This window comes from Polypterus senegalus, chromosome 1 (assembly GCF_016835505.1).
Source record: "Polypterus senegalus isolate Bchr_013 chromosome 1, ASM1683550v1, whole genome shotgun sequence".
Classification (NCBI taxonomy): Eukaryota; Metazoa; Chordata; class Cladistia; order Polypteriformes; family Polypteridae; genus Polypterus; species Polypterus senegalus.
Window position 1 is genome coordinate 123,330,868 of NC_053154.1, and position 24,475 is coordinate 123,355,342.

General features: G+C 38.4%; 1 protein-coding gene across 6 annotated transcripts in view; it reads left to right on the top strand.

The window, feature by feature from the left end:
- The window catches only part of plch1 (phospholipase C, eta 1), a 362,819-nt gene that overhangs the window by 282,730 nt on the left and 55,614 nt on the right, over window positions 1–24,475 (top strand). For all 6 annotated transcript variants that reach the window (XM_039757367.1, XM_039757373.1, XM_039757329.1 and 3 more), the window contains 2 exons: window positions 1,793–1,954; window positions 23,122–23,193. In XM_039757367.1, the coding sequence (XP_039613301.1) occupies window positions 1,793–1,954; window positions 23,122–23,193 (234 nt within the window). The remainder of the gene's footprint in view (window positions 1–1,792; window positions 1,955–23,121; window positions 23,194–24,475) is intronic.

Below are 24,475 nucleotides of genomic sequence, written 5' to 3' on the forward strand. Positions count from 1 at the left end.
CCATGTTATTGCCAATGTGAATTATTTTTCTTTACTGCAAGTAATGAAGACTTGCTTTCATAAATCATATTTCCATATCTCACTTTGTTTACAGACTGATGTTTTCACATTTTATGCTTATGCCCTGACATTCTAATCAACACTAAATATTTTTAAATAATTAAAAAATGGTTGTTTTAATGTTTGTGGAACTGCAAACGCAAACTTTTGACAACAGCATGTGGCTTGTGCTTGCAGGGCACAAAGAAGTGCCAACTGGTGGACAATGACTGTAATAAGTATGCCCTCTGGCAATTATTTTTATTAACGCTATTACCATGAATCACTAAGTCTTATCTTTATTGCATTACTTGGGGATTTTTTAATCACCATTGCTGTAAATCACACATCTGCATAATTTACAGTAACATTTAGTCATTATACAAAATGCTTTGTTTCTAAAACTCTGTGCATATTAATGTTTGGTTTGCTTGAAAACATCTCCTCCAGCGATATTTATATTAGCATATTTTTAGACATCCAGTGTGAAGACTTTACCTTCAAGAAATCTGCAATTTATATTTATCATAGCATGTTGCACCAAGGGTGGCACAGTGGTTGGCACTGCTGCTTCACAGGTCTTGTGTCCTGGGTATTGTCTTTGCAGAGTGTGCACGTTGTTCATGTATGTGCTTGCTTGTATTCTCGTTTTCCCTCTCACATTTCCAAAACTGTGTTAAAGTCACTGATGATTGTAAATTTGACCAATGGTTGGGTGTGTGTGTATAAACGGGCCCTTTGATGGCCTAGATAAGGCTGCTTTTACTTCAGAGTTATTGACAGCATTATGTTACATTTCATCAAAACGTGTCTGTTTCTATCTGAAAGTTCTTCCTAAGGACACATTTGAATATTCAATTCGGAAATCATATGTATTTTTTAGTTTGTTCACATTTGTTTTAGAAACCATTTATTAGTGCAAAACGTTGAAATCTGGTAAAACTTTAAAACTGGGGCTTGAAGAATAGGCTGTCGTAATTCATTAGTTACTTATTGAATGGAGCACAAGTGAAACATTTGCCAAGGTGTTGGTGCATAGCAGTAAGTGATTAATAGAAGCACTATAGGTAGCTCCTATAAAAGCTATAAAAAATGACAACCCATTGCCCTGGCCAGTCTGGGTGAGTCCACTAGTGGCTGCTACGCCAGCAGAAAGGTGATCAGTCTTATTATAATCAAATAAAGTGTTTACTCAGGTCTTGTTCCAGAAACTGATTAACAGATGCACTTAGGCATCCACCTTCTAAAACGTTACCAATTTATGTAGTCATTTATGCAGAAGGCCACTTTGCAAATATTGACACAGCATACAGCCCTTGATGATGTATATGATGAGTTATGAATGAGGCAGCTGCCACCAGAAATAATCACAAAACCAAGCAGAAGGGACAGTCACAATGCACGGGGCATAATGCAACACTTGCAAATTATTCTAAAATTGATTATTTCCAGAAGGTATGCCTGTGTTCTTCCAATGCACATATTCAATAGTGGTGGTGACTGTATCTGAAAAGGTGCCATAGGACAAGAATGGATTGCAGCTGACATGTGACAAACACTTCTTTCTCGCAAATTGGCTTGGGAACATTTTGAAGGCATGAGAGGTCCCTTTATCATACTGTTGCAAAAGCAATCCTCCACCCCCATCTTTCCCCATTTTGGCCTGTTTCCCTCTCTCTTACTAAAACTTGATTGAATTACACGGTGCATTACTTTTGTATGACACTGTGATTCGCTTTTGTGATTTCTCTAGAGCAATGATGCAAACACACATCAGGTGGAATCATTTATAAGGAAGAAGCTGGACTCCTTACTGAAAGAATCACAAATTGGCGATAAAGAGGATTCTGACAGTTTCACCATAAGGGCTCTCCTGAAAGCAACACATGAAGGCCTAAATTTGAATCTTAAAAAGGTACTTTTTTTTTTTTTACTTCTGATTTTTTTTGCAGAAAGATGTATTTTACATACAATTTTAATGATAAATATTTCTATCTATCTATCTATCTATCTATCTATCTATCTATCTATCTATCTATCTATCTATCTATCTATCAACTGTGCACAATTTTACTTAGTTACGAAAATCATGCACAATTTATGAGTGAAGTACAGCATGGGATTTCAAAAAATATTTTCAGATGGCAGGGTGTCACAGTTTTAGAGGCAGATTCAGTCATGGCCTTTCTTGGCCACTCCTTCAGTGGGTTTGCAGGTTCTCCTAATATTTTGCATTGTTTTATTACGGAGATCTGGTTTTCCTCCCTAACTCCAAAGGCATGCAGGTCAGGGTAATCTGAGTGTGATAAATATTAAATATGCTGTATCCCTGCGCCCAGTGCTGCCAAGATAGGTTCTTGCCTCCTGCAGCCAAGAATTGTATTAAGTAGTTTTCAGTATGTCATGTGGTATTATGTTACTTTATATTACTGTATGTGTGTATTTCTACCGAAGTACTGTATTGTGGTTTTGGGACATAGGACATGCTGACTGCACCAATAGCTACAGTATATTGTCAGACATTTTATGCTCCTGGTATCGTAACTATATGCTGATTGTCTTGATGGGAGAGGACCAGAATGAGAGCAATACAAAAAATTAGAAGAAAAAATGTCAACCAGAACAGAAATTTCAGGACCACTTTTGGGGCCAGGCCTAGAGGTGCTGTTTGCCAGTAAGTGGTGTATTGATGGTCCATGGTTGGATCATTTAATCTAAACACAAAGTCAATATGTGAGCTACTGGCTAATTAGCCTTTTGTGATAAAATGGCTTAGATGGCTCGAGCATCAGCAGGCCAGATGTAAGTGTCCCAGATTTAGTTGTAAGAATTCCCAGGACGACTTACAGAATACACTGGAGTGAATTCTGTTTTTACTGTCATGAAAAGGATTTCAGGAAAGAGTAAGTATATATGTTGTACAGTGGTAGGTGGATATCGGCAGTGGTATTTGCACAAGATACACAATTAATAGAATTTTGAATGTTCTTTATTTTTGAAATCATTTGTTGAATGGGAAATGCTCGCACTTTAAGCAATATTGGACTTTGATTTACCTTTTCAAGTCATACATAGCCAGTCTTCATCATATATAAACTACTCAAAAAAATTAAAGGAACACTTTGAAAACACATCAGATCTCAATAAGAAAAAGAAATCCTCCTGGATACCTATACTGATATAGACTGGGTAATGTGTTAGGAACGAAAGGATGCCACATCGTTTGATGGAAATGAAAGTGATCAACCTACAGAGCCCTGAATTCAAAGACGCCCCAAAAATCAGAGTGAAAAAATTATGTGGCAGGCTAGTCCATTTTGCCAAAATTTAATTGCAGCAACTCAAAATTGTACGCAGCACTTTGTATGGCCCCTGTGTTCTTGTATACATGCCTGACAACATCGGTGCATGCTTCTAATGAGATGACAGATGGTGTTGTGGAGGATCTCCTCCCAGATCTGGACCAGGGCATCACTGAGCTCCTGGACAGTCTGAGGTGCAACCTGGTGGCATTGGATGGACCAAAACATAATGTCCCAGAGGTGTTCTATTGGATTTAGGTCAGGAAAGTGTGGTGGCCAGTCAATGGTATCAATTCCTTCATCCTCCAGGAACTGCCTGCATACTCCCACCACATGAGGCCAGGAATTGTCGTGCACCAGGAGCCACTGCACCAGCATAGGGTCTGATAATGGGTCCAAGGATTTCATCCTGATACCTAATGGCAGCCAAGGTGCCTTTGTCAAGCCTGTAGCGGTCTGTGTGGCCCTCCATGGATATGCCTCCCCGGACAATCATTAACCCACCACCAAACTGCTCATGCTGAATGATGTTACAGGCAGCATAATGTTCTCCATGGCTTCTCCAGACCCTTTCACTTCTGTCACGTGCTCAGGGTGAACCTGCTCTCATCTGTAAAAAGCCCAGGGCACCAGTGGTGCATCTGCCAATTCTGGTATTCTATGGCGAATGCCAATCGAGCTGCATGCTGCTGGGCAGTGAGCTCAGGGCCCATTAGAGGACATGGGGTCCTTGGGTCACCCTCATGAAGTCTTTCTGGTTGTTTGGTCAGAGACCTTCACACCAGTGACCTGCTGGAGGTCATTTTGTAGGGCACTGGCAGTGCTCATCCTGTTCCTCCTTGCCCAAAGGAGCAGATACTGGTCCTGCTGATGGGTTATGGACCTTCTATGGCCCTCTCCAGCTCTCCTAGAGTAACTGCTTATCTCCTAGAATCTCCTCCATGCCCTTGAGACTGTGCAGGGAGACACAGCAAACCTTCTGGCAATGACACGTATTGATGTGCCATCCTGGAGAAGTTGGATTACCTGTGCAACCTCTGTAGGGTCCAGGTATCACCTCATGCTACGAGTAGTGACACTGACTGTAGCCAAATGCAAAACTAGTGAAGAAACAGTCAGAAAAGATGAGGAGGGAAAAATGTCAGTGGCCTCCACCTGTTAAACCATTCCTGTTTTGGGGGTCATCTCATTGTTGCCCCTCTAGTGCATCTGTTGTTAATTTCATTAACACCACAGCAGCTGAAACTGATTAACAACCCCCTCTGCTACTTAACTGACCAGATTAATATCCCATAAGTTTCATTGACTTTATGCTATACTCTGATTAAAAAGTGTTCCTTTAATTCTTTTGAGCAGTATACATAAGTATATGTATACGAGGTGAGACACAAAAATAACCGAATTGGTAAAAAATAAATATTTATTGTTGAATTACAGCATTCTAAAGATTGTCACCTTCTACAGTATGTACTCCCCCTTACGATCTTTACACCACTCCATACGTATCTTCCATTGATTGAAAAAGTGCTGGAAGTTTTCTTGCTTGAGGCTCTTCAATAGGCTTGCTGTTTTTGTCTTTACTTCATCAATTGAAGAAAAATGTGTTCCCTTCAGGTCACTTTTGATTTTTGGGAACAGGTTAAAATCACTGGGAGCCAAACTGGGCAAATAGGGAGGGTGATCGAGGAAAGGAATGTTTTTGTCAGTCAAAAACTGATTTACGGAAAACGAGAAAATTCGCAAAAATTGTGTTGTTGATTCGCTGTTCAATTTTTTTTTTTCAGCCGACATCATTGTGGCAACTGGCGTAGCGATTGTTGTGCAGATACTGACTGGGCTAGGATATAACTAGCTGGTCGGTGGTTTGAGAGGGTGTGTAGGAGGGGATATAGTTCTATGATTTACATTCAGCCGACCTCCAGACGGTTTTCCAGGAAAGCCCCAAGCCCAGTCTGGTTATTTTTGTGTCTCACCTCGTAATATATATTATAGTTTACACTATGTTACAGTAATATATTGTAATGAGCACCATCATGGAAAGACCAAGACACACACCGAATGGGAGTTAAGCCTAATAATGGGTGCAATAACCACATTATCTTAAAAGTACTGTTTTGCACTGTAGAGTTAATAATATATCCACAATAATATATCCACCATCTTGCAACTCCAAATTTGGGGAGGCAATCCTTTTCAAAATCTTTGTATCTTTCTTGCAAATTACACAAATTACTAGCTGCTAAAGTGTTCCCTAATGTGGCATGTAATTTTCATTATCAAATACTGTTAATGCAGATTATGTTATAATTTTACAGACAACCATCTCAACAGAAAAGCTTTCAATATACAGGATTGTTCAGAGACAGCACTTCTCATTTCATATTAGTTTTCCAATTCAAAGCCAAAACAAAAGAAATATCAACATTGCTGAAAAAAAAATCTTAAAAAACTTTTCCTTTTTCTCTTCTCTGCCCTAATGCAGAAATATTTCAGTAACAGCGTTAACATTTGGCATGGTTCAGCATAGGGTGAGGGAATTAACCCTCTGAGCAAATAAAGCTCCAGAACTATGAAAAGCATCACAAAAGTTGATCCAGCAGAATTCTATCAGAGCAATTTATCACATAAAGTATCTTGGGAAAATAAACTACCGAGTCATGTTGTTTATACGATAACCTTGACAACTTCTGTCTGAATGAAGTATTAGGGCAACTTAGCTATTAGCTAACCTAACAAACACTGAATGGTCTGCTGTCATTTATCAAAGTTCTGTGTCCTTCTGCAAATCCTCTTTCTTTAATCTAGTCTTACTTGCTCCAGTATAAAGATGTGGCAGGCTGCTGTTTGTTTCGCTGGGGAGCTGTTTGACCAGTGGACCACTTTGTGCCACCAATCTTAATCTCTGATTTTTCCTTTTTCTGATTCTCCTCTCTCTGCTTTTGAGCTTGATTTGGCTGTTGTTGCCACTGCTTTCAGCCATTTTTTATGATTGGTTTATCTTACTAAAGGCAAACAAAAAGTTGATCACAACAATCATTTTATATTTATTACCAAATTTATAAGATTTTAGCTAACTCTTGAACAAATCATATTAAAAAAGTAATTTGGGAGCTCCGAGTAGCTGCTTATGTTGCTTATTAGGTGGGGTCGACTGTGCCATCGGCTATGGTTGCCACATATTCCAGCTCCTTTTCCCTCTCACTAGCAGTGATAACTGACATATAAGAAGGTGAAGGTGTTAAATGAATAGAACTGATGTGATCAATCTCCTCCTTTTTTTTTGCACCACCCTTTCTTTTTTGATCCATGCTTCTCTTAATTTATATTTTTAAAGCATTAAAGAAACTATTTTTATTATTGTTCAGTGGCCTATTATTATTTCACTTTTGGTGACATACAGTGTAACAGCCCATGAAAATTTCCATTTGTCCTGATGGCAAGGTCACTGAAATGATTAAAAATCTTCACAGTTAGGAGTACGCAGGGGTAATGTTGAATTAATGTTGAAAGTGATGAATATTGTCAAGGTGTTATGGATAACACTCCCCTTCAATATTAACAGTAAAGTGGAACGAATATAAACAAGTTTGTAAAGGAACTCTCTTCTTCTTAATTATACAAATGCAGTATGCAACCCCTGTGTCACATGGCATAAGTCAATCCTGTTGTAATATTCATCCCAGACCCTGTGTAGCGTATCACCATGATTCCTTGAAGTGGCAAAATTTAGAATTATATGAAGGGCAAACTCTACAATTTGGTGCATACTACATGTTCATATGAAACTTAGTCATTGAGTAATCCATATTTGAAAGTGTTTTTTGCACCAGAGCAGGTGAAATTGAATTACAATCACTTTTGCTCCCTAACTGTACAGATTGATATTCCTGAAGCTTAACTGCCTTGGTGTTAGACTGTGATGATTAAGTGTTCCCTTAATTTTTTTAGCAGTGTATATGTACCATCAGTAAACTGTATGCTCATTAAGAAGATTTTACTACATTACTAAAAAAAAGTTTCATTTTTCATCTTACTGTGATTTTTACACAATTTTAATAATTGGTTTACTTACATTGCTGCTTGATTAAGTATACACCTTTCCTTTCCAGATAATTGCAAACATTACTGGGTATTTCTAAAAGACAATTCCCAAACTGCTTACCAAATATTATAAAAAAAAAAGAAGCAGAAGAACAGAGTCCAAAAAACAAAATCCAAATAAAATTCAATTCATGGAATTGAAAGTTCATAGAACTTGAAATGAAAAGATAGTTTTGTAAAGTTATAGAAGGATCTGGTTGGAGGGAGTAAATCTGAAAGAGCAGTAAGACTTTTTGTTGGGATGGCCAGATGTTCCATGTCCATATGTGATGTAACAATTGATGGCGCTATACCAGCGTTTAACCCGACACAGACAGACACAGGAGGCACCCTAATAAAACACAAAAGTTTTATTTTCTTTTCTTCACTTGTGGGCAACGCCTTCTCCATTTCCCACAGGGCGACAACACAGTCCCAATAAGCACAAGCACTATCACAACACACAATACTCTTTTTCTCTTTTGTCTCCTCCACTCCTCCAGCAAGCTTTGTCTCCCTCCTCCTGACTCTGACTCCCTAGTGGCTGCTGGTTCCTTTTATAAGGCTCCAGGTGCTCGTTGACCTAATTCTGGCAGTATTTCCTGGTATGGCAGAAGAACTGCTCTCCATGGCTCAGCAGCAGCTGCAGCACCCCCTGGCGGCGCCCATGGATTCCAACAGGGCTGCACCAAAGTCCAACTCCTATGAAGCCCTGCGGGAGTCCAAGGTACCACTGCCATCCAGGGGAGCTGCCATCTAGCATTCCAGGGGAGGTATTGTTCTGCCCACGCTTACTCCCCTGGTCCTCTCAGTGAAGAGGTGTCCCGGTCTGACAAGGACCCCAGCCATTTGTGACAGTGTACATGAGAGTAAATAGTTAAGTAAATATGTCCAGTACCTCTGTATCAGTCTGATACCAAGTACATATGTTCTGCATGCTAGCTTTCTACCGCTTGGTGTATATTATTCATCTTGCATCATGCCTCAATGATATTCATACGTATACTGTGAGCTCTGTACAAGTAAATGCATTTTACAAGTTCATGCATAGAATTGAACGTCAGGGGGAAAAAGTTAATTTTTATTAAGTAAACTTGGCTGCTGCCAACAGTGACCACAACTCACAACAGTCATTTAGTAGTCAATACAAATCACACTACAAAATTAAATTCTGGAAGAACTGATATTTTTTCCAAAATAAATTGTCCACTGTGTTATTCAGCCTGAAATAAGCATTTCATCATAAATAACTGATTAATCATTTGTAATGCCATTTCATTTACTTAATGTGACACATATGGCATGGCATATTCACTTATTTGCTTTGTAAACCAGTCAGTTCTTATTTCAACATCATCATTTTCACATTTTCATTTAGCGTAGTTAGGCAATAGTACATAGCATGATTGTTTTTGTTGGTGACTTTGCATAAAAGGTTATGTAATTTTCATTTCATTCAGACATTACAAGAGAAATGAATTGGAAAGTTTTAACTCAGAATATGGTTTATCGGGAAGAATATACTTAATAATGAAACTAAAAGCCAGCATTGGCTTAGATTAGTGTACCACCAATACTTTCAAATAGGAAGTCCGCATTGCAGCCCACGTAGGGAGGTCCATGACCCCTGCCCTGGTTAATTCTTTGCATATAGCTGATGCTTTTGCAATACATGACTCTGACATCAGCACGCATTAGGTGTAGTGTGGGCTTATCTAGTACACTGTTAACCCCAATTTTGGAATTTCAAGTTATTCTTATTAAAGATCTTAATACTGTATGTATTTCATTTTAGGTGTGGCTAATTTCTCATTTCAGTTCCTTTTGCAGTCATTGTGCAGTGCACGTTCACCTAAATTTCATTCAAATGAAGTAATTCTGATGAATTTGATGTCCTCAGATTGTGAACCTCATGTTTTTGTCAACATACTTGGTGGCCAAGTAGCTTGCTTTACCTAAAGTATGAACCCCACAAAAGACTGATTCATGTGATAAATTCAGCTCTTATATGGAGGGCAATATGTCCAGAACCCCACGCTAAGAGAAAACACATTTACAGTAAATTCTGCTTTTGTAATTAAAGTGCAGCTGTTAGTAAATACAAATATATTTGTGATATTTAGCCTTACCTCCATTTTCAACACCTGGTTTTTATCGTAATGGAGGGAACTTCTCCAGAGTTAGTGTCTTCAGGTCTTGAATGGCATACCACTGTATGTTAAACTTGCTTTTTTACGTGTGCTGTCTACCTTTATATAGTCTTCCTCCTGAAATCTAAAGACAGGCTTTTAAAATGTGGTGTGAGCTTGTGTCGTATTTACACATTTCTATGATGTTCTACTGTATTACTCACATAGTTTTTTTTCCCATGGCTTGCATTTTTCTGTTTTATGGTTGGTTTTGATCATTTTGATTTTCTTCATTTGTGTCTTTCTATGTTATTTCAGTTGGATTTGTTTGTTATTTGTATTCTGTATCCCTAAATGTGCTGCCATTTCACCAGGGGGGTGGGGCCACTCTGTCATCACTGCTGCTGGTCCCTCCTTCTGCCTTTATTTTGTAAGTTAAAAGTGATACTCTGCCATTGAGCATTGAGTTTGTATTTAGAGTTTAAAAGTGATAATTGATATTACTTGATTTTTCAGGCTTTCATTGATTTTTTTTGTGATTGTGTTTATTGGATTCTAATCTTGGACAGCGTATTGGAACTTGTTCATCAGATTTCATTTTAGGCGAATCCTTTTTGCCTCCTTTTTTTGTTCATTTTGTTATTATCAAAATAAATATCTTATAAGATCTGTCTCTATGAGCCAGAGTTTCACGGTTTTTCTTTACCTATTAAGACATTTTAATATTTTTTTTAAGACATTAAATGTATTTTTGAACTTTAAAACCAGCTCCTCCTAATTTTTAGCCTGTATAGCCAAGGCCTGAACGTAGCAGTTAGAGGCCTGACTGACTTGGGATCAGCTTCTTCTGTTCTGGCCCGTGAAGTATATCTGGACTACTTTATGGGACATTTTGGAGGCCTCATGCACCCTTTTGCCATGTCTGTGACTCCTAAACACAATATATACAGTATTTGGATTTTTGAGTTTGTTTTGGTAATATTATGTATAGAATTCTATTCTGCCTTTATTTTTGCACTGCGGTGGGTTGGCGCCCTGCCCAGGGTTTGTTTCTTGCCTTGCGCCTTGTGTTGGCTGGGATTGGCTCCAGCAGACCCCCGTGACCCTATAGTTAGGATATAGCGAGTTGAATAATGGATGGATGGATGGATTATTTTTGCATTTTGAATTGAAATAAAAGAAAAATTGATATAATCTTGATTTTCATTATTTACGTGTGTCTGGTAGATCATGCATACCTGATGTATCACATTACAACATTTGCACTTTGTTATTCCTTTAGTGTTAGTTAGCGTTAATTCAAGTAGGGTCTAGCTTTAAGATTGTTTTGCTGGTTTTGCATAAAATGTTATGCAACTTTTATTCATTCAGACAACATTGCAAGAGAAATAATAATAATTAATAGGCAACCAACTTTATTTTCCTCTCTTGTTCTGGTTACTCACTCTTGTTTTATCTCTTGGTACATTGACCCTTGGTATTCTTTTTGACTTTGACAATCTGCTTGTTGATCATCCACTGATCCTTTTCACTCACAACAATCTTTGGACTCTTCGAATGTCCATAACAGCTTGGCAGTGCTAGTTTGGAGTCTCATTAAGGGCTACCTCTTGCTTTCTGATGGTAGCTGCACACATTAGGTCTGTCTCCATGCTACTTTTAACTAGACAAAACATGTAAGGAGATGGATGATTGGGTGGATGAACAGCTGAAAGAAAATATATCTTTAGGTTAGACAAAAGTGATTTTTGCCCTAACTGGAGGTTGTAGATTTTGTTGTGTTACTCAGTTTTCAGGCTTCCATGGACTATTTGGCATGTTATTTTACTGCCCCATCTCCACCCCCTACTTGAATACCATTTTGCATTTTGAATATGTATGTGTTTGATCTGTAGCTATTGCTTTTATAACAACTAGAATGAGTGGGGATAATTGAAGAATCAAAAATGCCTGTCGAACAGAAATCTTACACAAGCAACTCTATCTTGATCTCATTGATATTACATGCCCAGGAGACAAAGCCCTATATTAAATTTTGAAATGAAAGTAACATATAAATTACGTTTTTATTCAAAACAGGGCAACCTTGTAGAAGATTTGAATTTCTTTGCACTTTAAACTTCAGTATTGAAAAGGAAGATATCAAAAGGAGATATATAAAATATATATTTGTATATGCTTCAAATTAACCAGTCTTTTTACCCTGTATGATTGTGTTATGTCTACATTTGAGTGAATGACTACAGTTTTATGCATCCTTTTATTTTGATAGACTGCTGATTACTCCACCTTGTTAAAATGAGCATTAACTCTAAAAGGCTTCCCTTCAACCAAGACATAAGTGATTGAATGCATGAACAGCTGCCTAATTGCTGTTATGCGTAGGTTTGAACTATGGTTTAATAAATTGCTTTTTTCCATTATAGCAACCAATTGTAAAAGTGATATAAAGGTTATAATGGTGTCAGAGACCAAATTATACAGATTTAGGTGACATCTACTAGGGGATGCCAGTATTATCCTGTCCTGGCAAGGATGACAAATTAATGGAAAGAGAGTAGGGGATGCACAATAAAATGATTTCCATCCTTCAACCCAATATTTAGGTGTAGCTGCCTGTTCTAAGACCCTTGAAAAGATTTACTGTCCCTTTATTGATCAGTGGGTCGATAGGCTTGCATGAATACCTGGTGGCACCAATGGTAGGTCTGAGAGCAACACCTCAGGACTTTCAGATGGAAAAGCCCAGCCTAGACGTTCCTCCCTTGCCATCCTTGCCATAATGTGCGAAACATACTTGTTGTCATGTGTTTAAAGTATTAGTGGATTAATGGATAAATGATATTCTAAAGGTAATGGGACCATAGACTTTAAATAGACTAGAACAGTGCCTCTGGGATGCCCACCTGTTGCACCTTCTTTGTCACTTTATTCTATCTGTATCCAAATATACAGTGGTGTGAAAAACTATTTGCCCCCTTCCTGATTTCTTATTCTTTTGCATGTTTGTCACACAAAATGTTTCTGATCATCAAACACATTTAACCATTAGTCAAATATAACACAAGTAAACACAAAATGCAGTTTTTAAATGATGATTTTTATTATTTAGGGAGAAAAAAAATCCAAACCAACATGGCCCTGTGTGAAAAAGTAATTGCCCCCTTGTTAAAAAATAACCTAACTGTGGTGTATCACACCTGAGTTCAATTTCCGTAGCCACCCCCAGGCCTGATTACTGCCACACCTGTTTCAATCAAGAAATCATTTAAATAGGAGCTGCCTGACACAGAGAAGTAGACCAAAAGCACCTCAAAAGCTAGACATCATGCCAAGATCCAAAGAAATTCAGGAACAAATGAGAACAGAAGTAATTGAGATCTATCAGTCTGGTAAAGGTTATAAAGCCATTTCTAAAGCTTTGGGACTCCAGCGAACCACAGTGAGAGCCATTATCCACAAATGGCAAAAACATGGAACAGTGGTGAACCTTCCCAGGAGTGGCCGGCCGACCAAAATTATCCCAAGAGCGCAGAGACGACTCATCCGAGAGGTCACAGAAGACCCCAGGACAACGTCTAAAGAACTGCAGGCCTCACTTGCCTCAATTAAGGTCAGTGTTCACGACTCCACCATAAGAAAGAGACTGGGCAAAAACGGCCTGCATGGCAGATTTCCAAGACGCAAACCACTTTTAAGTAAAAAGAACATTAGGGCTCGTCTCAATTTTGCTAAGAAACATCTCAATGATTGCCAAGACTTTTGGGAAAATACCTTGTGGACTGATGAGACAAAAGTTGAACTTTTGGAAGGCAAATGTCCCGTTACATCTGGCGTAAAAGGAACACAGCATTTCAGAAAAGAACATCATACCAACAGTAAAATATGGTGGTGGTAGTGTGATGGTCTGGGGTTGTTTTGCTGCTTCAGGACCTGGAAGGCTTGCTATGATAGATGGAACCATGAATTCTACTGTCTACCAAAAAATCCTGAAGGAGAATGTCCGGCCATCTGTTCGTCAACTCAAGCTGAAGCGATCTTGGGTGCTGCAACAGGACAATGACCCAAAACACACCAGCAAATCCACCTCTGAATGGCTGAAGAAAAACAAAATGAAGACTTTGGAGTGGCCTAGTCAAAGTCCTGACCTGAATCCAATTGAGATGCTATGGCATGACCTTAAAAAGGCGGTTCATGCTAGAAAACCCTCAAATAAAGCTGAATTACAACAATTCTGCAAAGATGAGTGGGCCAAAATTCCTCCAGAGCGCTGTAAAAGACTCATTGCAAGTTATCGCAAACGCTTGATTGCAGTTATTGCTGCTAAGGGTGGCCCAACCAGTTATTAGGTTCAGGGGGCTATTACTTTTTCACACAGGGTCATGTTGGGTTGGATTTTTTTTCTCCCTAAATAATAAAAACCATCATTTAAAAACTGTATTTTGTGTTTACTTGTGTTATATTTGACTAATGGTTAAATGTGTTTGATGATCAGAAACATTTTGTTTGACAAACATGCAAAAGAATAAGAAATCAGGAAGGGGGCAAATAGTTTTTCACACCACTGTACAGTGGATTCAGAAATAATTCATACCTCTTCACATTTTACACATTTTGTTATGTTGTAGCCTTCTGTTAAAAACATTTAAGTTCATTTTCATTTCAAGCATAAAGAGGATTTTAGTTATTTTTGCAAATTTGTTAAAAATAAAAAACTGAACTATATCATTCTATTATAAATATATATTGACAAGTACTCAGAGCCATTACTCATTATTTTGTTGAAGCACATTTGACAATGATCTGGTATAATGTGACAAGCTTCATACACCTACATTTGGGGATTTTCTGCCATTCTTCTCAGCAGATCATCTCAAGCCCTGTCAGGCTGGGTTCAGACCATCGGTGAAGAAGGCTATTTTCAGGTCTCCTCAAAGATGTTCTTTCGGGGTCAAGTCGAGGATCTGGTTAAGAAACTCGAGGACATTCCCACAGTTGGCCCTAATCCACTCCTGTGTTGTCTTTTTTTTGTGCTTTGGGTCCTTGTCCTGTTTTAAGGTGAAGCTTCAGAGTGTCTGAGGTTCAGAGTGCTCTGGAGCAGGTTTTACTTAAGGATATCTCTGACTAGTCTCCCAGTCCCTGCTGCTGGAAATCCGACCCATAGAATGATGCTGCCATCACTATGCTTCACTGTTTGAACTGTATTGTGCCTGTAAGACATTTCTAGACATGATATTAATCTAGGTTTCTTCAGACCACAAAATCAAGTTTACCACAGTCTGAAAGTCCTTTTAGGTGCCTTTTTGCCAGCTCCCAGTGGGTTTCCGTGCGTCTTTCACTGAAGAGAGGCTGTCTGACCTCTCTGTAATAAAGCCCAGATCATATGGAGTGTTGTAGTGAGATTTGTTCTTCTGGAAGTTTCTTCCATCTCCACATTGGTTTCTTTGGTCTCATCTTGTGTGACCAATTTTCATGCAAAAGTGCAGGCAGTTCAGCACAGCTGACCAAAAAATATAAACACCTCATAAAATTGTTCATAATCAATATCTAGTTTTGCTTTTTCTTGTTTTAAATTTGATATATAGGGATCCTCAAACATTAAACAAATATTACATTCAAACCCATTATGTCCACAGTTTTGTTTGATTGTGATATAAAACTAAACTCCATAACCATACCAGAATTGTCAAAAATAAAACTGAAACTGTAGGCCAGAAATAGTACAACCAAGCCACGAAAGACGGGGACAAGGACCACTCTGAAACTTTAAGTCCAATTTACTTTTCAGTACACATTAATGGTAATTATGCAAAAGTTTTGTGTGTGCACTAGTTAATATAATAATAAAGATCATTTATCCTGCTAGTAACAGTACAACTATGAATGCAAAAACTGAAAATAAATTAGTGCTTGAAGTGATACGCAACTAGCAGTATTGGCACATTTCCATAGCATATGTGGCCTGTGGGGGGCAATCTTGCACTTGCTAAACCCAGAACATGCCAAAGGAACTAAAAATATAAGGGAAGAAAGGTTTTATTACAACTGAATTAAAAAGGTTACAGGGCTTTGGAGATAAAACACAGCAAATGAGGTAGTAAAGCAAAAATGGAAAAACCCTTCACACCCCCACCCTTTTACCTTTCTCCCTTCTTCCTCTACTCTCCACCCAATACCAAGTTCCCCAAAGCAGTGTCTACTAAACTCTTTTATACCCAATCCCTGGGCCACTTCCAAGGTCAATTCTGGTCTCCTCGGAAGTGTCTCAGGCATAACCCTACAAAATCCTCTCGGGTTGCTTTCCCAGAGCTCACTCTGCCCCCAAGTATCCCTAGCAGACTGCTGGCCCAGTTCTAACCAAAGAGCCAGAAAAGTTTACAGGTACCTCAATAGCAGCCTGCTACTGTTAGCAGTCACTGTCCTTCCAATATATTTATATCCCAAAGAATGTTCCTGCCTACATCTCCATCTAATATCCCTGCTGGGAGAAGGTACACTTGGCCTGCTGTCTGAGATGTGTTCTTCCAACTGTTGATTCACCCCGATCGCACATGCATGGATGATATGTTGTTATCCACTGGCATGCTGGTTTTCTAATGCTACTAAATTAATACCTAATATGGAAATTATTGCCAACTCCTGTCTTAGCTCATTAATGTCAATTTTTTATAGCAGATCCTATCAAATATTAAAGATCAATCTAGTCTATAGAAACTATGGGCTGGAGAGGTATTTCATCTTACATATCACAAAAATCTAGAGGAGTAGAAATATTCATAAAGAAGTATCATTTGGATAATCTAAAGAGCTCTGGAGTTGGAAAACTGAATTAAACTAGACTAATTCTGGCAAACTTATATGTGCCAAAATTGAATGACAAGAAATTGATTGCTGATTTTTACTCTTTAGTCCCAAACATGTATGGTCAGAAGCATATAATGGCAGGGGATTTTAAATATGTTCATCGTAACTGTAAATGCACTGTGCCATCAATTTTCCATCCATCCATTTTCCAACCCGCTGAATCCGAATACAGGGTCACGGGGGTCTGCTGGAGCCAATCCCAGCCAACACAGGGCACAAGGCAGGAACCAATCCTGGGCAGGGTGCCAACCCACCGCAGGACACACACAAACACACCCACACACCAAGCACACACTAGGGCCAATTTAGAATCGCCAATCCACCTAACCTGCATGTCTTTGGACTGTGGGAGGAAACCGGAGCGCCCGGAGGAAACCCACGCAGACACGGGGAGAACATGCAAACTCCAAGCAGGGAGAACCCGGGAAGCGAACCCGGGTCTCCTAACTGCGAGGCAGCAGCGCTACCACTGTGCCATCGTGCCGCCCGCCATCAATTTTACACATTTTAAAGATTTTTCAACTGACAGACCATGGGAGATTTTTTTATCCCAAATTGAATTCATTACATCTTTCTTTCAGTTCATGAATTGTCAATAACAGGCATTTGACACGTCATTGTTAGTTTTATATTTACATGACATTGTTACTTCTGACCATACTCCACTCATCTCGGAACCTTTACAGGCAAGCACTACTAATTCACCTTGCAACTTTCAATGTAATGCATTTTATTCTGCAGAGGAAGATTTTACTAAATGTGTACATTTACTTAAACTAATTTATTTCCGGGAATAACTGCTGTAACTCTATTAAATATGCTTAAAGCATATCCAGGGGAACAAAAAAGTCTTTTAAATTTCATGCCAAAATAATTTGCAAATCAGGAGGACAACAGAATTAATTAGTCACATCTTCAAAACCAGTGGTGAATATGCAAGAATTCTCACAGCTGAGCTTGTCTAATATGAAACTGGCTTTGCAAACCAGGGTGAAATTTATTAACCACAACAGAAATAAAGCAAATATTATCCAAATCATGTCATTCTTTTAATTCTGAGGAAAAATGAATAAGATAAGACCATCCAATACATAATAAAAAAGTCTGCAATGCTATCGCAGAAATTACCTGTGTAGATGGAATCAAAGTTATGGAACACACAGAAATAGGCAACATTTATAAACCATACTGTCATGTAATGAAAATGATGCTCTTGCTTAAAAGATCTAATTAAACAGAAATGCCACAGCTTTAGTTATTACAGCAGGATAAATCTTCAGTACTCTCCAAGACCTTGGATGTAGTTAAATATCTGCAGAGCAGAAAAGCTGTTAAATAGCTGGCCCAGATTCTTTATCTATCAGGAAAAACACTGAAAGAAATGAGGCCTGTTAATGCTACCTGTGTTTATCAAAACCAGAGTGTCAAAGCTCCATTCTGAAACATTATGGCAGGTCTAAATTTCCATTAAAATAAATACATTTTACAGACTAATTTTCATATTGACTACCTTTCTGTTGAGATTCTGGCCAAAGTTCTGGCAAGCAGAATATAGAAAGTAGTTCTTTCAGCTACTTTACAAGATCAAACCAGATTTGTAATGGCCATTCAATCACTATCAAAACTATATTCAAAGTAATATTTAACCTAGAGACCACAGAGCTCCCAGAAATCTTAGCATCTTTAAATGTATAAAAAAACATCGATTGAGTTGAATGGAATTATTTGTTCACCACACCACTCACTCAGCAGCAAATAACCATGTAAGGTTGAATGCTTACCGACTATCCTTTGGGATACTGCACTTTGAACTCTCTGTTAGCTTTTACAGCTCAAATTACAATCTAAAGTGGTAGCATGAGAGCTGCAATGCCAGTGGAAGGTGATGGCAACTGGCAATTATGGAGCAAGGCTGACTGTTTGTTGGAGGTCCGTTAAACTAGTGCTGTTTGTAACAGTAAGTGATCAGGCGATGTTCTCTGTAGTAAGCAAACTGCACAAGCTATAGAAATCTCTAAATGAATGAAATGGTGTAAAGTAAATAATCAGAGAAAGCTAAAATGTTAGGACAATTACCAAATAATCAGTACCTAGTGCTGAATGCAAAAAGTAATCAGTGTTAAAACGGTGATGTTATCTAGCAAAAATTATATTTAATATTACAATTTTATTTCAATGTCAAATCAAATATTCTCATGTGAATATAGTACAAGGAAATTCTTACTTGCAGGTCTCCGCAGAACAGTCGGTCAATCAGTCAGTCAGTTGTCCAACCTGCTATATCCTAACACAGGGGTCTGCTGGAGCCAATCCCAGCCAGCACAAGATGCAAAGCAGGAACAAGTCCCAGGCAGGGCGCCAGCCCACCACAGGGCACATGCACACACACACACCAAGCACACACCAGGGACAATTTAGGATCGTCAATGCACCTAACCTGCATGTCTTTGGACCGTTGGAGGAAACTGGAGCACCCGGAGGAAACCCATGCAGACACAGGGAGAACATGCAAACTCCATGCAGGGAGGACCCGGAAGCGAACCCAGGTCTCCTTACTGTGAGGCAGCAGCACTACCACTGTGCCACCGTGCCACTCTTTTCTTCAGAACAATTGACAAAAGTACAATAAAAACTAGATACAAATTAAATAAAAAATAAATAAAGTATGCATAACATCCAACATAGTCTGTTGAAGCAGAGGATCTTATGTGTGTTTCTGAGGCACTGGTACAGTATGTCCACTTCAGCTCATCGGTTAAGGTCCCTCCAGGAAATTTAAAGTTGCTCTCCCTTTCAACAGCATTCCCCCACTATATAGATAGAAGTGTAGTCTGCCTTCTGCTTCTTAAAGCCTTTTATCAGTTTCTTGGTTTTGCTGACATTAAAGGTGAGATTGTTGTCCTGGCATCACAGAGTCAGCAGGCAAACCTTTTCTCTGTAAGCCGTCTCACCATCGTTGGTGATCAGGCCAGTGATGGCGGGGTTATTAGCAAATGTGATGATGCAGTTGGAGCTGTATCTGTCCGCATAATCAGAGATGAACAAGGAGTATAGAATCTGTACATGCTGAGGTCTGTTGGTTAGGAAGTCCAAAATCTAGTTGCAGAAGGAGGTGTTGAGATCTAAACTGAGAACTTTTGTATCGGCCTTTCTGGTATAATAAGGGAAAGCTGAGCTGTAGCTGTTTATAAACAGGACTATAGAAAACTGTTTTAGTCATCTAGACGTGTCAAGATGTTATGAAATGTAAGGGAGATGGGATCTTCATGGGGCCATTTGTTATGATAGGCAAACTGGCCGGTCTCTCAAAATAATTCATCATGACTGGAGTGAGTGCCTCTGGCCTTTAGTCAGTTAGTCAATCCACTTTTGTTTTCTAAGGCATGGGGATAATGGCTGTCGTTTCTCCACCATAGCGGCCCGCTTCTTCTCTTCTTTTGTCTGCATCTTTTTGCGTTAAAACTGATTAAGTCAGTGTTTGTGTTGCAGTTAGTATGTTTTCTTTAATTTTTCACTTAAGCTGGCACTCAAGTCTTCAATCTGCCTCAAGAATGATTTAAGATATGAAGAGGTAGGGACGTGACGATGAAGGTGGTAGGGATGAGAATGGCGCCAGTACACATGCGCCACACAGCCGCTCTGCTAGCCACTGCTGAGAGTTGATCTATACTAATAAAAGGCAAAGCCCTCACTGACTCACTCATCACTAATTCTCCAACTTCCCATGTAGGTAGAAGGCTGAAATTTGGCAGGCTCATTCCTTACAGCTTACTTACAAAAGTTGGGCAGGTTTCATTTCGAAATTCTATGCGTAACGGTCATAACTGAATCCTCCTTACATACATATATACGTCCATAGCCTGCAGCTCGGTCGCCGTGTGAGGCAGTGTTGCGTCCCCCATCCCCACACCTCCTAAAAATTGGCTGCCTGCCCATATAAGGCCGTCCGTCGCTCCGGTCTCTTCAGTCCCTTCCTTGCTTCGCCACGGTATTCATGTCTCCCTGCTGATAACTGCAGCCTTTTTATTTAATCCACGGATTCTCCGCTGTTTTATTGTTCATTTATTATGCTTATAGTTATTGTATAGGTATTTTACACTTAATTTACATTGCTCAGGTACCCATTCCTTTATCATTCCAACCCCCATTAACATGTCTATCGAGGTGATCACCATCGATCAAAGAACTGTCACTTACCGAGTGTTTTCCATGCCTGGAGATGACGCCTGCCTTTTCCATTCTCTTTGTTTCATATTGCACGGCCATATCAGGCTCACTCTTGATATCCGGAGGAACATTGTGTCTTATGTATTGAATGACTGGGACAGGTTCAAGGTGTGGACTGATGACGGTACAGGAAATAATTATACTACACAGGAGCACTATTAGAGTGAAATGCTTAAGCCCTTCACCTATGGTTCTGCATGTGAGTTGATGGCTGCCGCTGAATTGTTCGGTTGTTGCTTTCAAGTGTACCAAAATGGCCAAATAATTTTACACCTTTGGAGAACCGCTAATGCCTCTTAAACATCTTAGATTCACAGGTGACAATTTGAGTAGTGGACACTTTGATGTTTATGAATGTTTCAACTCTCAAAAGCTGGATGCGAAGTTAGCGGTTAGCGATGAAGGCGGTTGTATGCTTACAACGCTTGACAGATGCCGAATGTCACTTCAACACAAGTCCTGAAAATACTAACGTAATTGAAACAAACCATGAAACTCAAACCGATTATGACAGCAGTAATCCAAGTTGTGAAAAAACAGTAAAAAGGAGGCGTGTCAGACGTCGTGGTACATTTTCTGATGCACCTAGACAGAAACAACTTTGTGACGCTGATGCCAAATACTTGCAGAAAAATCCAAAAGTTAATAGACACTCTGTCGCTAAATGCTCACAGAAAAATCCACAAGTTAATAGACACGCTGTCTCTAAATACTCGCAGGCAAATCCACAACTTAATAGAGATGCTGTCGCTAAATACTCGGAGGCAATTCCATAAGTTCATAGAGACGCCTCCGCTAAATATTCGCAGGCAAATCCACAAGTTAATATCGGGAATGCCTGTTAAACATCTTAGATTCACGAGTAGCGATTTGGGTAGTGAACACTTCGATGAATGAAACCTGTTATCTTTACAACAGTTGACAAACACGGAATGTAACTTGAACACAACACATCCCCCAAATATGAACCTGATTGAAAGAAATAATGATAATCAAATCCTTGATGACAGCAACACTCATAACAGTGACAAAAAAATTACATTGACAATCATGTTACGTTATTTTTAAAATGTTTCCTTTTCTTTTTCATGACTTCTTTAACACACTACTTCTCCACTGCGAAGCGCGGGTATTTTGCTAGTTCTACAATAAAATTAAATAAAAATAAAAAGGGGAAACACTTTGGAGGTCAATTATACTATTTGAAATTGGAAAAAATCAAATACTCCGAGGATCTGTACAGATTTTTTTCAAAACATGGCAGGATCTAATAAGTAATATTTTAGAATAAGCTCTTAAAGCACCGAGGAAGCAATTATTTCCGCATTTCTTTTTCTTCTCCATTCATCTCTATTGGCTTATCAAACTTATCAATTTAGGTATGTTTACAAGCCTTAAGTTTTAACCCATTGGCTATGCTCTTTCTCTCAGGGTTGGGGGTCGACTTGTTCTCAGTCCTACTTTTTGTAAAAATTGATTGATTTGTATGGAATGATTACAATAAAATGAATAAATTGAAAACAAAAAAACTTTGGAGGTCAATCATCACCCCGAAAATGGATAGTAGATGTCATGTAGTATATGTGTACCAAATTTCAGGTCAATATGTCAAGATGTTTGCGAGCTACAGGTGATTTAAAATCGACAAACGAAGAGCCATGGTAGCATATTAAATATAAAGATAATCTATTGTAAGAATCAGTATATACAGGTATTAGAAAGAAAGTGAGGGTCACATGTGTTGTTATACATATATTTGTACCTCCTGTTCTTTTGCAAAATGAACATATTTCTTCTGTAACGGCCAGGAAAAAATGAAGGGGTTAAAAAACAAACAAAAAAAAACCTTTTCTAACTAAGCTAAATCATTCTTCACTTACAGTATTTCTATAGTTTTATCTGATTTTGCCTCTACCTATCTACTTTGGTCTTGAGTCTGCAATATATAATAATAATGACAAAATTGATTCACCATCACAATCCCTTGAGTTATAGCCTTTCTGAGATGAAAAATCACCCCCTTCCATTTCCAAGTAAATTCATTTGGTTGGTGAGGAAAAATCAGGAAACAAGGCTGTTTTTGCTATTCTGAGTTACATAAACCACTCACAAATATACGTGTATGCTATTATATTTGCCACAATGAATTCCAACTTACATTTCACTTTATTTATGAGTCTTGATTCCACAGTGAATACATGCAGACACCAGATGACCGACTCTTGTAAACCTTTTAATAAGTAGTAACAATTACACATCAGCAGCTTTTTAGGAGCTACTTTATGGGGACTTTTGTTTTTCCTGTCAAGTTGACAGTAATTAATGCACGCTACATTTGACAATTGGAGAAAAAAAAGAGCATTCGACATCTGGAGTTTCATAAATAAATTAACATCAAATAATCAAGAGCTTTTTGATAAAAGAATTGTATTAGGAGTTTTTAAATGCTTATTATTTTTTCTTTGTCTTTCATTTGACAGAATTCACACCTCAAAGAAACCGGGAAGAAATCTCACAGTCGCTCCCTAATTAGCAGCTTCTCCAAACATAAGGCAAGTGCATTTATGGGGTTTTAAATTAAAGTTTAGCACAGCTAGGGGTATATAGCCCTGGAATAATGGTGTTTTTTATAATTTAAAAGATAAAAATGAAAGGCACTATATAAATTATTCTGGATAGATTTTAAAAAGTGATATGAAAGGTACTATATAAATATTATAGACCGACATAAAAGATTTTATTTATATATACTATTGACAAATATCACATGTTATTTATAATGAATAGTTTTGCTGGGCATTATATAAAATATTATAGATATTAAAGATGTTATTTCTATTAATGGACTTTTAAAAAAATATTCCTACATTATTTTTTTCTTGTCATTCACTTTTTTTCTAATTATATGTATACTATTTTTTCTGTCATTTTACTATATGCTGTAGACAGCTTAATCTTAAGCCTAATCAATACACTACCTTAGTACTCTCTTGGTTATCAGTCTTATTGGTAATCTTCTTCTTCTTCTTCTTTCGGCTGCTCCCGTTAGGGGTTGCCACAGCGGATCATCTTGTTCCATATTTTTCTGTCCTCTGTATCTTGTTCTGTTACACCCATCACCTGCATGTCCTCTCTTACCACATCCATAAACCTTCGCTTTGGCCTTCCTCTTTGTCTCTTGCCTGGCAGCTCTATCCTTATCATCCTTCTCCCAATGTACTCAGCATCTCTCCTCTGCACATGTCCAAACCAGCGCAATCTCCCTTCTCTGACTTTGTCTCCCAACTGTCCAACTTGAGCTTATTGGTAACTATACCTGCAAAATAAACTAATGGAATCTGACAAGAAAACTAATTGGAGTAACAACTGATGCTTGGAAATATAAAAGGAAAAAAAATGAAGAGAGAGAGACTGAAAGACAGATGAATGGCTATCATCCCAAAAGATACTGAAAAGCAGCTTCAAGTATGGAAAGAAATTGTCATTGACCAAAGAGGCTATTGAGCTGCTGCCTACAGGGTTACTAAAAATGGATAACAAAATGCTCTAACAGATATAGAGTAGTATACAATAGTTATGATGCCATACCTGCTGTCTGCTCACTATCTTTTGTCATATATTTTTTCCTTCCTGGCAGCAATTCTGGCCTCAGTCCAGTTTTCATTAATCTGTCATAACATTTAATACTCCCATTGTCTGAAATCAATTTTTTATTTTTATTTACAAAAGTAGTGACTTATGATTTCCGACTGATTACACGAGGCCTCAGTTGTCTCCTCTGAACACAACTTAACTAGAAACTTCAAAAAAACAGTTGCTCTGCTCCCCAGCTCT